We start from the raw sequence: 15,885 nt of genomic DNA, 5'->3' as shown, positions 1-15,885 counted from the left end.
ACTGTCTACTATTGAAGACATGTATGTTGACATCAAAATACTTTTGGTTTTTGGTTTTCTTGTGTAGCCAGTTTGTTGCCTCATTGACAAACACATCCACATTTACTTCTTTTTATATGAATTTGATGAAGAAATAATAAGATTGCCTTTAATATTGCAGTACCACTGCCATGTATCATGTCTGACTGGTCTGACTGGAGTGCACCTGATGCATCTGGAACCAGATACAGAGTTAGATATATGACTAGACCTGCATTGAATGGCGGCAAAGAATGTGAAGACCTCATCCAACTTGGCAAAGGTTTGTTAGCTGTAAAAACAGAGAACTTGTCTTCTTTTTGTTCTCAAATCTATTTGCAGTCAACTCTTGTTATCTCAAAGTTAGCCAGTCCAGAGAAATATTCCGAGATACCTGTAGTTCGACTGAAACAAATACTGAAAGTTTGACAGACCAAGGCACACAATTCTTGCTTAGCTTGGTAAGGCTTAAACCCAGATGAATATTTGTACAGGATCGATATTCTGGTCTGACATCAATGTATCTGTATGTAATGGCCTTTAATTATTATAATAAAAGTATATGTTTTTTTGTCTCTGAGTTGTTTCTTTGTACAGTAACAATTTTTCGTTTGGTTTGAAGCCAAGAGAATGATTTTAATCGATGTGGGCTAAGCGTGATATTTAAGTTGACAAAGTTGTTCATTCTTATACAAGAGATTAAGAAAATTTAGATTTCCTTTTTTTTTTTTTTTTTTTTTTTTCCTCAAAGATATTTCTGTATTGTATTATTATTTTTTTGTCTTTTAATTTTACACATATTGTCATTATTTAAAAATATTTTATAGTACCACTGCCATGTATCATGTCTGACTGGACTGACTGGAGTGCACCTGATGCTTCTGGAACAAGATACAGAGTGAGATATATGACAAGACCTGCATTGAATGGTGGCAAAGAATGTGAAGACCTCATCCAACTTGGCAAAGGTTTGTCCTTTTTTGTTTTACTTTTAACATTTATATTTCTTATGATGAAATTAAATTTAGACAACATTTCATTAACATAACTTGTTTTTCTCTTTTATACATATACATAATTGTAAATACTATTTGGATTCTGAATTTGATTATTTTCTGCATCATGTTGTTTGGCAAAAATAGTCCATGGCTATAGACATTGGTTTTGAACAGTTTTATGCCATAAGCATTAAAAACTGCTTCTTAGTACAATTTTGAAAGTTTTGATGAAGCAAGAAGCCTTCTTTTTTTAACCCTTGCATTGTATTATCTATGGCACAATAATTATCTCAACAAAACTACCTGGCAGGACAACAACAAAGATGTAATCTTGTTCGCACATTTTCAACCTTCAGAAAAGATTCCATTGTCCCAAATTTGAGTTTTAAACCATACTTAATTGAAAACAAAGAATTTCTAGATTTTTCCAAATTAAGAAAAAATAAGTAGCCAGACATTGACAACATTCAGGGGTGTCTGAAAAGCTAATATTTTATTTCAATCCTGTTTATTAACACAACTCATATTGATTACAGTACCACTGCCATGTATCATGTCTGACTGGACTGACTGGAGTGCACCTGATGCTTCTGGAACCAGATACAGAGTAAGATATATGACAAGACCTGCATTGAATGGCGGCAAAGAATGTGAAGACCTTATCCAACTTGGCAAAGGTATGGACAGCAACATTTAAATTTTACTTACTTTCTTTATTATGTATTTAATTTTTTTTCCAGTTCAACTTAAAAAAATGCACATATACTCCATTGTAAAATAAAATCACTGTTAATTCAGATTTTGCCATGTTTTAATTTGTTAAAATGGCAAAAGAATAGGATTCGCAAAAATAAAAAATTGCATCTTAAATTTTGATAGAATTTTTGTAAGAAACATTTCCTGAAATTGCATAAATTAATCTCACTTTTTGTCCTTGCTAAAAAATTCCAATGATAAATGCATACAATAATTTCTGAATTTGCAATATTGTTTATGGCTTAACATTCAACAGCAAACATTTCCTACTCATTCAAGAATTTTTGAAGAGCTCGCAATTAGATTCTTTACACATGTTTTGCTGCAATATGCAAAAAAGATATTGGCATCCATACTTATTTACCCCAGAAACCCTTTTTTTACTGGTAAAAATAAAATAAAACTGAAATTAAAGCCATAAAACTATATAGATTGGTAAATAATGATAAGAGAAGAAATTTTTGTCAGATTTGTCAGTTTTAATTTAACTTATATTAAAAGAAAAATATTTTGTATGATTGCAAATGAGACACCTATGGACTAAGAACAATGACGTGTATAACAACAGGTCTCCATACTGCCATCAAAAATGAGTAAAACCTATACTGCATAGTATTCTATGAAAGGCTTCTTCAACACTACTATTGCATGTATTTTATTATGTTTTAAATATGGATTTGTTTAATAACATTATTTATTTCTTTAATTACAGTACCACTTCCATGTATCATGTCTGACTGGACTGACTGGAGTGCACCTGACGCTTCAGGAACCAGATACAGAGTAAGATATATGACAAGACCTGCATTGAATGGCGGCAAAGAATGTGAAGACCTCATCCAACTTGGCAAAGGTATGGGGTTCACAAATATATCAAAATCTATATACAGAATGAAGAAATGGTATGAATTTGCTAAGTTAGGACAAGGGGTCCATCCATTAATATGAACTAAATTGAGAAGGGTTTGACAAAACTATAATAAACAATGTAAAAAAGAGAGCCAGCACATAAAAGGGAATTGGAAATAAACTGGTAAATATTTTGATAATGCATTGGGAGAAGCTCAGAAAAAGTTATACGTATTTTATATGTGTATAGATACATTTCTGTGGTGCATTTTTCTTATTTGAACCGAAAAATGAGAAAAATTTTGTTGCAATGTTTTATTATTATTGTGAAAATTGCAAAGGAATAGGTTTAGAAAGAATTGAAAAATGTTTTTTTTTTTGCCTTATCTCCTGCTGAGAATCATCAGATTTCAATTAATTATAACAATATATTCCAGTACCACTTCCATGTATCATGTCTGACTGGACAGCATGGAGTGCACCTGATGCTTCTGGAACAAGATACAGAGTAAGATATGTAACAAGACCTGCATTGAATGGTGGCAAAGAATGTGAAGACCTCATCCAAATTGGAAAAGGTTGGTATTGTTCATGGGATTAGTTGGATTGTATTATATGAATGTCAAAGTATATAATGTTTGAAGAAAAAGTGTCAGCTTTTATTGTTATTTGATTATAAAATTCTACTAGACATTCAAAAAGGTACAACCAGCACAATATTTTATTGAAAATCTCTTCCAAATTGAGCTTTTGAAATGTAAATGTCTAGCATTTTCATTGCCTTAGCTAATAACTGCTAGTCTTGTCTAAAATATATGTCTGATAACATTCCAAGACCCTGAATATTCATATACAACATCCAGTTTTATATAAGTTATACATACATATTATATAGAAATGTAAAATCATTAAATAATGTGTTTTGTACACAACATTAGTACCAGCTGTAAAGATGTAAAAAATTGACAGAATTATTATATTTAATTACAGCATAAACCTTTTCTGTTTTAGCCAATGGATCAATTTTATTTTTATCAGGAGTGATACAAAACTCATCTTTAAAAGTTGCCTCAAGGTAGCGCTAATGTAATTCTAAAGTAACCTCGATCAAGGTATCAAAGTTCCTAGCAATTTAGGGAGATCATGGGTTTGATCCCCTGCTTAGTTAGATCAAAGACTTTAAAATAATTATTTGCTGCTTCTCCACTAACCACATAGTGTTTAGGAGTAAGAGCAAAGACTGGTAAGCTTCGAGTCAGAATGATGTGTACATAGAGAGTAACATTTCTTCTTGCAAACTGTTACCTTGTGAACTAGCACTTTAAAAGTCTGACTCAGTGTGTCAGTCTATAAAAAACAAGGTTAGTATTCATATTAATATTTAATATTGCATTATAAACATGTTCTCCTGAATGTGCATACAATTTGCCACTGGAAGTTAAACAGCCATCCATCATCCTAGCAATATGACTAAAAATGTTTGTGTTCAATACAAATCAGTGGAAATTAATGGTAAAGTATTATATTTTAGTACCATTGCCATGTCTTATGAGTGAATGGACTAAATGGACAACAGTCGATGCCTCTGGAACTATTTATAGATACAGATATGTAGTAAGACCTGCTCTTAATGGTGGCAAAGAATGTGAAGACCTTCTTCAACTCAAGAAAGGTATGTCTATACATAAACTATATTCCAGTAGAAAAATCAATGGCCATATATACTGGCTATTAGATGGGGGAAATCTCTTACCAGTAAATGATAATTTATTAGAATGTAGTCCTTATTTGGTTAAAGAACTTTGGGTTTTAACCAGGTGTTAATGTGTGCCAAACTTGCCACTTGTTGACAACAAGTTCAAGTTTCCAATATACCTTTTCATCTTTCAGTAAACATCCACAATACAACCTTACACGACTGTTAATTTATTGTTGTGTGTAACTCATCGAAGTGATTTATTAGCATTTTGAATGTAAGAGTTTCATGAATAAGGAATAAAAAAAAAATCCAAATATGATATCTGAAAATTGCATTTGGGATCTTTTGGATAATTTAAGTTTCATTTTGCAGTTTTATTTTGCACTGAAAGCAAAAATGATCATAATCTTTTAGAATTTAGGTCCTTGTATCATGCAAAAATTGATTATGAATCCCTTTAGCCTTCATAAGAGTCAATACATTCACTTAATTACCTAGAATCTGGTCAAAATAAAAATTATTTACAGAAAAAATAAGCATTATGTATTTGGTTGCTTTGCAATTGAAGTAAATTTATCTTACAGTACCTCTGCCATGTCTTATGAGTGACTGGAGTAAATGGATTGGACCTGATGCCTCAGGAACAGTGTATAGATTCAGAATGGTACTCAGACCTTCTCTTAATGGTGGAAAAGAATGTGAAGATCTTCTCCAACTTAGAAAAGGTCATTAGAAATATATATTACCATGTATCAATTGCATTATTTGTTTTAGTATTATAAATGTCTTATAAAGGATATGGAGAATTATGAAATTAAGGCAAATAAAGTTTGTTGGTCATGGGAGTTTGTGGTTGCATATGAATTTAAGGAGACGAAAGTGATGAAATCCTTGATTATCTGTAAACCAACTAATCTGTGTAAGTGCTTTAGTCACATGATTTCTATGAGTAGAAAAATGAATGTATCAGCAGTTAAACAATTGCAAAATAGATTGCCTTGAAGTCTGCTAAAAAGATATAAACAAAGAAAACTATCAAAAGTACATGTGCTTTTCTATTTTCATCAATCCACGAAAATTGGTATATCCACGAGAATATAAATCCACAGTATATCAAAAAATAATTTTGTTATTTTATTTGTTATTACAGTACCATTGCCTTGTATCATGTCTGACTGGACCACATGGAGTGCACCTGATGCTTCTGGATCTAGATACAGAGTAAGATATGTAACAAGACCAGCATTGAATAGTGGCAAAGAATGTGAAGACCTCATCCAAATTGGCAAAGGTATTATTTATTTCAACAGAGTTAAGGCCATGTGTGTTTGTACATATGAACACTTTGCTATTCTCTTATAAACTGATAGATATTAGTTTTAAATTGTAGCCAAAAGAGAAGATATTTAGAATTTAAGTCCTGCTTCCTAGAAGTAAATTCTCAGGGTGTGAATATATTGAATTTGGTATCTCGTAATTTTGTGTTTAGAGCACACATTTTGTACTCTGTGTACTGAATTAAGTTTTATGACCGAGGACCCAGGAGGAAGATTTTTTTAAAAATGGCCTGCTTTTATAAATAAGAAGATGTAGTACGAGTGCCAATGAGACAACTCTCCATCCAAGTTAACAATTATAGGTCAGAGTACGGCCTTCAACACAGAGCCTTGGCTCACACTAAACTTTACTTATATAATGATACTTCAGATCAGTTTACAAAAAAGATGTAATATTTCTATTATTTCTGGAAAAGGTGTTCCTTTATATTTTCTGTTGATCTTATTTCATTTTACAGATCTTTAACTATTTGACTTTCAATGATTTGAAGGAAAACTGACAGTAAAATGTTTTCTGAAATTCGTAAATACTGCATGTCTTAAGGATGTTCACTACACTGTTTCAAAATAAAGAGCTTTTTAAAAGACTGTTACAAATTTATAGTATATAAATGAAAGAACTAAAAAAGTAGAAAAAAATGAAGGGTCTGTGTGCTTGTTTTCGAGATATAAGACATTGAAAATTTGGCGGGAAATGATTCTCTAGATTTTTCATACATTTAACATTGGCACCTTTTTTCATTCAAAAACAATGAAAAAACACCTTTTTTCATTCAAAAACAATGAAAAAATAACAAGGATTCTATACTATTTTCAAATATGGCTTTTGAAACTATATGTAATAAAATTATGAAAAGAAAAGTAGGGGTTAGGGGGCAACATTTTTAATGGCACTACATGGATAAAACCAGAGGATTCCGAATATCTGGCAAAAATTTGAAAACAAGAGGAGCAAACATCCTTAAATTCAGTATCTTGTAAATTCCTTTGCACTAAAAGTTTTTTTTTAATGATATATGTCAATAAATCTACCCTTGTAGTTTTGTAAAGCACTTGATAGAAAGTATGTCTAGTTCAGAATTGTAAAAGACTGATTTAAGCATCTAGTTTTAAGTGGAGAAAAATATGATAAAATGGCTAGATCATTTGGTATTTGAAGTATTGTGGTTTTCATAGAGAACACATGTTTGGAGTCTATTTCTTTTATGCTCTTTTCAATACAGTACCACTGCCTTGTATCATGTCTGACTGGACTGACTGGAGTGCACCTGATGCTTCTGGAACCAGATACAGAGTAAGATATATGACAAGACCTGCATTGAATGGTGGCAAAGAATGTGAAGACCTCATCCAACTTGGCAAAGGTTTGTAAGATGAGAATTATTAAAACCTAGAATTTCGGAGCTTGTTTTGAAGTTTAAGGGTAATTTTGGAGGAAAAGAAACTTAAGTTCAAATCCAATCATTTATGTAATGCCACTTTTGATTGGATGATGTCCAAGGTTGGTGGTCGGAGTCATAGGCCAACAACATTGCACAATTGCAGTAAACATTTCCAGGATCATTCAAATGTTTTATTTTGAACAGTGTACGTGTTTGGCATTTGAAATGAAGTAATTCTGCTGTGTTTTCATTGTTGCTATGTTCAGATTTAAATTTGACAGTGGTAACTCTTCAATAAACCTTTAAAAACAATTTCTGATAAAGACTTATTTTTAAATGACTTGCAAAACAGATACCAATGCCATTTTCAATTTTTGATTGGATTTTCATTACAGTACCACTGCCATGTATTGTGTCTGACTGGACCACATGGAGCGCACCTGATGCTTCTGGAACCAGATACATTTTTCAGACTATATTACTGCTTATTAATTATACAATCAGAAATTTCATTAATAATACAGTATGAAAAAATGAAAATCAAATTGACTGGCTAACTGATTGATTGATTGATTGATTGATTGATTGATGTCAGATTTGCCAGTTTTTTATTTGACTTTTATATAGAAAATACTTTGTATGATTGCAAGTGAGACAGACTAGAGACAAGTACATCAACAACTACAGGTTACCAGACTGCCTCCATCAATGGGTAAAAACCATCCTGCAAAGCATTCTATGAAATTTTTAAGCACATTATGCATTTCTCTAATTACAGTACCACTTCCATGTATCATGTCTGACTGGACTGACTGGAGTGCACCTGATGCTTCTGGAACAAGATACAGAGTAAGATATATGACAAGACCTGCTTTGAATGGTGGCAAAGAATGTGAAGATCTCATCCAACTTGGCAAAGGTGAGTGCATTAACAGCAAAAATCATACACATATCAACCAACTCTCTTTGTTATATCAATTTTCAATTAATCCATGGCTATTTGAGCTACTGTTTAGTATTGAAATCCATATGACTTTAGTGAAAGCTTACTTCATGTGATTTTCCCTTTGATATACCGATAACCTTTTTTGACCTGAGCAACTTTCAGTTTGAACTCATGATATTTTTTTTTCAAGAAAATTGAAGATTTAACTGAAAATTGCATGACACATGTGTGGTTCAAGTCACAAAATATGGATAAAATTATATATATTAAAAGGGCAGAAGTGATGATACATTTTCTTATATTTCTTAATTTTGTTAACACAATATACATGTACAAGTTTTTACAATGTATAATGTTTCAAACCAAATTGACAAAAAGAATATAAACTCAAAGGCAGATGTTGATTTTTGAGTGGCCTTAAGTGTCTGTAAATGGAGCTTGTCACATACAAATATCAGTTCAAAACCTAATTCATTTATCAAAAAAGTTTGAAAATTATCAACCAACTCCAGCTATAACAAATTACATTTATAATTTGGCATTTTTCTCAAAGCACTCTGGTTTTATCTTTTGACGGTATTATTTTAAATGTGTTTTATTCTGTGTTATGTTGTTAACTTACATCACAGTCAGTAAAAGAAATTTTGAAACAACAGTAAAGTATGTTTGGGCACCTCCTGCTGGAAGCAAATGATATGATTCAAGTTAATTTTTACATTGACTGTTTTGTTATTAACTGTGGCAGATGCTTCATAAAAAAAAATCTTTTTGACAGTTTGAACTTAAAAACTTAAAAGTTAAAAATAAGGCATATTTCATTACAAGCTTGAATTTCTTATCAACAGTACCACTGCCATGTATTGTGTCTGACTGGACTGACTGGAGTGCACCTGATGCTTCTGGAACCAGATACAGAGTTAGATATATGACAAGACCTGCATTGAATGGTGGAAAAGAATGTCCAGACCTCATCCAACTTGGCAAAGGTTTGTATAACTTAACCTAATAAACTTATTTTATATATTTACCAATTGACATGTATTGATTTTTACATTCACCGGGATCAAAATTTGCAATCACCAAGTCCACCATAATGACTAAAATCGAACAGGGCGTTTGATTTTTATTATGCAGTAGCTACAGTGGAGATCATCTTTTGCCATAGTCTTGTGCTTGGACCATATATTTTTATGTGAATTTCTATAAAAAAAAATTATCAGCATATCAGTAATTGTAACTGCTTACATATTTCAATACAGGACCAATTTGATCAAAACCATGTTAATCATGGTATCATTGCACAATGAATTATTGAACCATATGCGAGCCATATGTATCTAAGGTCCTGAAAATGAAAAATTTTTTACAATGTATTTGTATGTGAGCAGAATGGTGTCATTCTAGGTTAAAAACATTTGCTGATTTTTTCATGTTTACATTTCTTATCAACAGTACCACTTCCATGTATTGTGTCTGATTGGTCTACCTGGAGTGCACCTGATGCTTCTGGATCAAGATTCAGAGTAAGATATATGACAAGACCTGCATTGAATGGCGGCAAAGAATGTCCAGACCTCATCCAACTTGGCAGAGGTATGTCATATATCCCCATATATATCAAAGAAGTTGCAACCTTGACCATTAGATTCTCTAGTGGATAGTGGTCTCATTGGCAATAAAACCACATCTCTTTAATTTTCTATTAAGCTTAGGTTGATATTATACAGTTATTTAATATGTAACTATGCAATAGATCAAAATATATTTCCCTCGGTATGAAGATCAGCTCATTGTTCTATTGCCCGAAGCCAACGGCTGAGGGCAATAGAACAATGAGCTGATCTTCATACCGAGGGAAATATATTTTGATTTATTGCACTGTTACACATTCAATAACTGTTTTATTACCTAATACATGCTGAGTCAGTTCTAACAAATTCTTAGAAATAAAAGTAACAACTGTATTAATTATAATGTGTAAGAAGCATACATGTACAAACAATACTTTAGAAATTCAATAAAACGAACATGAAATCAGAGTAATGTAAATAACAAGAAATCATTAAAGTCAACAATCCCTATTCTCAAGTAAATCATTTAAGTCTCCATCATCAACATTTGCAAACCGCTCCATCGCGGAAGTTATTTGCAGACGATCAAAACAATAAACCCAAGAACGTTTAAAAGACCCAATTTGATTGGACAACATGAATACCTTTCAATTAATCAGATTATAGAATAAGAGGTCATAACAGGTCAGTGCAATAGACTGCACACAGGTGCAATAGAACGATAATTTCCAGTGCAATAGACCATGGAACAAAAAATGGCAGAAAAATAGCAAATAATATAGAAATATTAATAAAACAGTAAAATACTCTTTATTAGGTAATAAATTTTTTTGGTTTCACTGTAAATATAAACAATAACAATATTTTATTTTAAGAGAGTTACACATTTAGTTTTACAACTTATCTTCCCTAAGGCCCTCATCATAGAAAAGCATAAATTTTGTTGAAAAACAAAAGAACACAACCATGTACAAGGCATACACAAGTTCTGCATAAATTGATGTGAAAAAATATATTGCATTGGCAGAACAAGTTTTCTGCTCAAATCTTCTTCACTGCTGTATGTGTTTTTCTCATGATTATAAATTAGTCTCTGGATTATGACCCATAATTCTCTAAATTACTGAAGCATAAATACTTAAGTTACTTCTTTTTAAAAATGTTTTTATTTCAAAAATTCCACCTTGAATACTCTGAAATGTCTTATTTTGCATAACAGTACCGCTACCATGTATCATGTCTGACTGGTCTGACTGGAGTGCACCTGATGCTTCTGGAACCAGATATAGAGTAAGATATATGACAAGACCTGCATTGAATGGTGGCAAAGAATGTGAAGATCTCATCCAACTTGGCAAAGGTTTGTAAAAGCACAAAAAGTGGCAACTTCCATTTGAATTCTTGAATGTAAAAATAATACACATATAGTGTCGTCTTACTTGTGCAATTAGAGCTTTGAGTTTCAGTTTAGAAAAAAATGTCCTTTCACAAGATACATTTTTTAGACTATATTACTGCTAATTAATTATACAATCAGAAGTTAAAATTTCATTAATAAAAATATGAAAAAATGAAAATCACATTGACTGGCTAACTGACTGACTGATTGATTGATTGATTGATTGTTGTCAGATTTGCCAGTTTTTGATTTGACTTTTATAAAAAAAAATACTTTGTATGATTGCAAATGAGACAGACTAGAGAACAAGGACATCAACAACTACAGGTTACCAGACTGCCATCACAAATGGGTAAGACCATCCTGCATAGCATGCTATGAAAGGCTTCTATGTATTTTTAAAGCACATTATGCATTTCTTTAATTACAGTACCACTTCCATGTATCATGTCTGACTGGACTGACTGGAGTGCACCTGATGCTTCTGGAACCAGATACAGAGTAAGATATATGACAAGACCTGCATTGAATGGCGGCAAAGAATGTGAAGATCTCATCCAACTTGGCAAAGGTTTGTACAAAGTTATTTTATCATTGTTTGTCTGTCAGAACAAATCTATATATATATATTAGAATGCAATAGAATTAAAAAGAAAAGTATGAATTTGCTTCTTAGATCCATCCAATAATCTGGAATGTAAATTGGAAGTTATAAAGTGGGCAAAACAATACTATGATCATCCATGTTTAAAAAGAGAACCAGTGCAACAAATGGAATCTGAAATGAACTAATAAATATTTTAATAAGGCAGTGATAAAACCTTTTAAAATAAAATGGAAAAGAGCATGAATCTATAGCATGCTGTCTTTATGTATACATTTCTCTGGTGTGTTTTGTGGTTAGTAAATGGAAGTGGAAGAAACAGATACTTGTTTACCATCAACTATATGTTGAAAGTAAATTGTAGTTAAAAACTTTTTATAACAATATATTCCAGTACCACTGCCATGTATCATGTCTGACTGGACAGCATGGAGTGCACCTGATGCTTCTGGAACAAGATACAGAGTAAGATATGTAACAAGACCTGCTTTGAATGGTGGCAAAGAATGCGAAGATCTCCTCCAAATTGGCAAAGGTTAGTACTGATCAGGTATTAGCTAGATCGAATAATTGGAATGTCAGAGTACATTATATTTGAAAAAAAGTGATAGCTTTTATTATCATATCACTAAAAAAAATCTCTTTTCTCATTGGCTAAAAGCTTACAGAGTCTTCTTTAATAAAACATTATGTTCACTGCTGGAAAAATCATGAGAGGTTAATATAAGATTTGGAACAGCTAATGTGTACCTAAATATAGATATTCCAAGACGTAAGTTTATGACGTCATGCAAATTCTCGTTTTTTCTTTTTCTTCTTGTTTTCCGTGTATACTTTTTTTCTCCTCTTCTTGTTTTCCAAGTATTTTTTAGTAAACTTTATTGAATATTTCAACTTATGAAAGTTAGCAACTACAAAGGTAGATGATATATTTAGTATAAAAATAGGGAGCAGTTTTAAAAGTATCTTGAGCAAATGCTAGAAAATTGGAGAAGATAAAAAGTCATATAATAAAACAATTGTGACTTTTGAGTTCAGTTGATACAATGATTTATCAACCCCAGAGATATGACGTTCACCCTCGACTGTTGGCCTCAGCGAATATCATATCTCTTGGGTTGATAAATCATTATATCAACCTCATCAAAAGTCAATAATTGTATATTGTTATTTGAATATAAAGTTTTACTAGGCATTCCAAGATGATACAGATTTTCACTTTTTCGACACAAATGTTTTATTTTTGAATTACAGCATAATCCTTATATGTGTTAGTAAATTTTATTGCATGTGATCAATTTTATCTTTATCATAAGTGATAAAAAAAGTTATTGTAAAACTACTTAGTTAGAGCTCATTTAATTCTTAAGTAAGGTAATTTCAATGAAGGTTGTGAAAAATCGGAAAATATAATGAAGTTTTTGTTATTGAGAAAATTGCAACAGGAATTGTTTCACAGAAAGAAAATCTTATGTTTTAACTTTCAATGGTATTATTTGTAAGCAGCATTTCCTGAAATCGCATGTGTGTGCAACTGCATAGTTAACAATTACAATAATAAATGCACACAAAAATTTCTGAATTTACATTATCAAGCTTCCTAGCAATATGAATAAAAATGTTTTTATTCAATATCAATCATGGAAAAATCAATTGTAAATAATTATATTTCAGTACCATTGCCATGTCTTATGAGTGAATGGACTAAATGGACAGCAGTCGATGCCTCAGGAACTATTTATAGATACAGATATGTAGTAAGACCTGCTCTTAATGGTGGCAAAGAATGTGAAGACCTTCTCCAACTCAAGAAAGGTATGTTTACACATAAACTATATTCCAGTAGAAAAATCAGTGACCATATATACTGGCTACTAATGAGGAAAATCTCTTCAGATGAATTATACCTTTAAAATTGAAATAGTAAATATTTTATATGGCTAATGAAAATTGATAGATAATGTAATTCACAATATGAATCCATATTTCAAAAAAAAACAATTATGTAATCAATCAATTGAAAAAGGTTTTCTTCGAAAAGTTCAAGTATACAGCCATTAAAACAGTTAGGATGAATTTTGAATGCCTTTTTTCACATTTGGTGATATTACAAAAGGTCAAGATAAATGTACTTTCCAAAAGTAGTAATGCTAGCTATACAAAAATGAAACCAGTAAATCTAACCTGTTGAAATTCTCTTAAAGGAAGCATACTGATCTGCACTGTAATATCTTTTTTTTTTAACTTATTTTTCCTTGAAAACAATTTTTTGTGGATTGAGATAAAGTTTTGTTATAGTGGATATTTGATTTCGTGGTTTTGCCAAAGTCTGCATAAAAACTTTTCGAAAATTTGTACTTCAACAAACATTGAAATTCGTGGTTCACCAATACCTATGAAATCCACAAAAATCAGTATCCAATGAATATTAATGAATCCGTAGAACTGATGAATGAATTATTGTTTTGTATTGAAATTTGGATTAGAAAAAGAACTTTTTAATGATTGCCACAAAATTATAATTTCAGTACCATTGCCATGTATCATGAGTGACTGGACTGCTTGGAGTGCACCTGATGCCACAGGAACCACATACAGAGTAAGAATGGTCCTCAGACCTGCTCTCAATGGTGGCAAAGAGTGTGAAGATCTTATGCAACTCAACAAAGGTAAAAATGAATCAATAGTCTCTGTATTATAACAAAAAATGTTCAAGTGTATAGTGATTTTTCTTGCATGTGCTCAAGTAGTGGTGCCATAAGATTCTTACAAGTAAAATTATTTGGTTTGATTGTTATGGCTGACCTGGCTGACCCCTCTCTTTTTGTTGAAGTACTTACAGGTCAAATTTTTTTTAACTGGTAAGGGATAACTGGTATTCAGTATCAACCAATTTTAGAAATTACTGAATAAAAACTATGGATTTTGTAAAAGAACAAAGCCTAATGGATAAGCACAATGTTGAGTTTTTCTATTTTGTTTAGAAAAACACAGGAGTTGAGAATGAATATACATATAAAACTATGGAAAAGATAAAAAAGGGGCTTTCATAAACTGTAAGTAAAAAAAACAGGAAACACCATGGCCATAAAGAAAAGCAACGAAAAAACAAAAAGTCCATTAAAACTACACAGAAAACAAAAGATACTGGATTCCGAAAAAAAAACTCACACATTAAAAGCATTTTGTAATTTTACTCTCATATTATTACAGTACCATTGCCATGTATCATGTCTGACTGGACCGCATGGAGTGCACCTGATGCTTCAGGAAGCAGATTCAGAGCAAGATATGTTGTCAGACCTGCATTAAATGGTGGCAAAGAATGTGAAGACCTTATCCAACTTACCAAAGGTATTATACTTATTTCAACACCATCGAAGACATGTGTTCCTTGACATGTAAACACTTTGCTCTTTTCTTCAGATTAAATTTTTTTTTAATTTTTTATAACATTGTGACCAAAGGAAAACATATTTTTGAAAAAACATATACAGCACAGTTGGTTTTTCCCTGAAAAAAGAAAATTTGTATGATAACATTATCATATTATTATAAAAATCCTGACCAGAGGCTTTAGTAAATGTAAATATCAGCTTAAGCATGGTGGCATAGTGTTACTGCTAAGTCATTGTGAAGCAACTTTGTAAAGAGAGATTTGAAAATTTTTAGCAAAAAATAGTCTTATATTTAGGAAAAATTTGGCTAAATTAACATACAGTACCACTCTGCTGTCAGTCCATGGCTCTATAAACCACGTAAAAAGAAACACTTTTAGTAGTAATAGTGCCTTAGATGAGGTATTCTTATATCTTTTGACATTTGTTATTATGAATATTACCCATTTTGGACATTAGAATTTGTACAGGATTTAGGAAATTGGATGAAAAGATAATTTTCCTGAATTTTTCATGACATCCAAAAGCATCTAGGTTAAGTTATGACTAAATCTATCACAGTCATTGAATACAACTTTTTAGCTGTATATTTCTTATAGGAAGTGACTAGAAATTGACACATACTGAAACATATAAAACCATGTATTCAAACTTATTTCTATTTGTATTATAGTATCATTGCCATGTATCATGTCTGACTGGTCTGAATGGAGTGCACCTGATGCTTCTGGAACCAGATACAGAGCTAGATTCATGACCAGACCTGCATTGAATGGTGGTAAAGAATGTCCAGATATGATCCAACTTAGCAAAGGTATTCATTTAGAAGCCTTAAGTATATTTAGAATCATTGAACTTTTACTGTATAAAGAATTAACAATAAACTTCATACTGCTTCAATACTTAACCACAAGTCCAAATTTCTTAT

At 31.5% G+C, this 15,885-nt stretch overlaps 1 protein-coding gene across 1 annotated transcript in view; it reads left to right on the top strand.

The window, feature by feature from the left end:
* The window catches only part of LOC127698846 (uncharacterized), a 141,382-nt gene that overhangs the window by 57,200 nt on the left and 68,297 nt on the right, over positions 1–15,885 (top strand). The window contains exons 64-82 of the mRNA XM_052202529.1: positions 161–301; positions 846–986; positions 1,553–1,693; positions 2,485–2,625; positions 3,059–3,199; positions 4,153–4,293; positions 4,905–5,045; positions 5,471–5,611; positions 6,881–7,021; positions 7,818–7,958; positions 8,831–8,971; positions 9,438–9,578; positions 10,776–10,916; positions 11,386–11,526; positions 11,954–12,094; positions 13,234–13,374; positions 14,088–14,228; positions 14,773–14,913; positions 15,631–15,771. Coding sequence (XP_052058489.1) covers positions 161–301; positions 846–986; positions 1,553–1,693; positions 2,485–2,625; positions 3,059–3,199; positions 4,153–4,293; positions 4,905–5,045; positions 5,471–5,611; positions 6,881–7,021; positions 7,818–7,958; positions 8,831–8,971; positions 9,438–9,578; positions 10,776–10,916; positions 11,386–11,526; positions 11,954–12,094; positions 13,234–13,374; positions 14,088–14,228; positions 14,773–14,913; positions 15,631–15,771 — 2,679 coding nt within the window. The remainder of the gene's footprint in view (positions 1–160; positions 302–845; positions 987–1,552; positions 1,694–2,484; positions 2,626–3,058; positions 3,200–4,152; positions 4,294–4,904; positions 5,046–5,470; positions 5,612–6,880; positions 7,022–7,817; positions 7,959–8,830; positions 8,972–9,437; positions 9,579–10,775; positions 10,917–11,385; positions 11,527–11,953; positions 12,095–13,233; positions 13,375–14,087; positions 14,229–14,772; positions 14,914–15,630; positions 15,772–15,885) is intronic.

The sequence above is a fragment of the Mytilus californianus genome, unplaced genomic scaffold (assembly GCF_021869535.1).
Source record: "Mytilus californianus isolate M0D057914Y unplaced genomic scaffold, xbMytCali1.0.p SCAF_4, whole genome shotgun sequence".
Taxonomy (NCBI): domain Eukaryota; kingdom Metazoa; phylum Mollusca; class Bivalvia; order Mytilida; family Mytilidae; genus Mytilus; species Mytilus californianus.
This window is presented reverse-complemented; position numbering and strand designations above follow the sequence as displayed.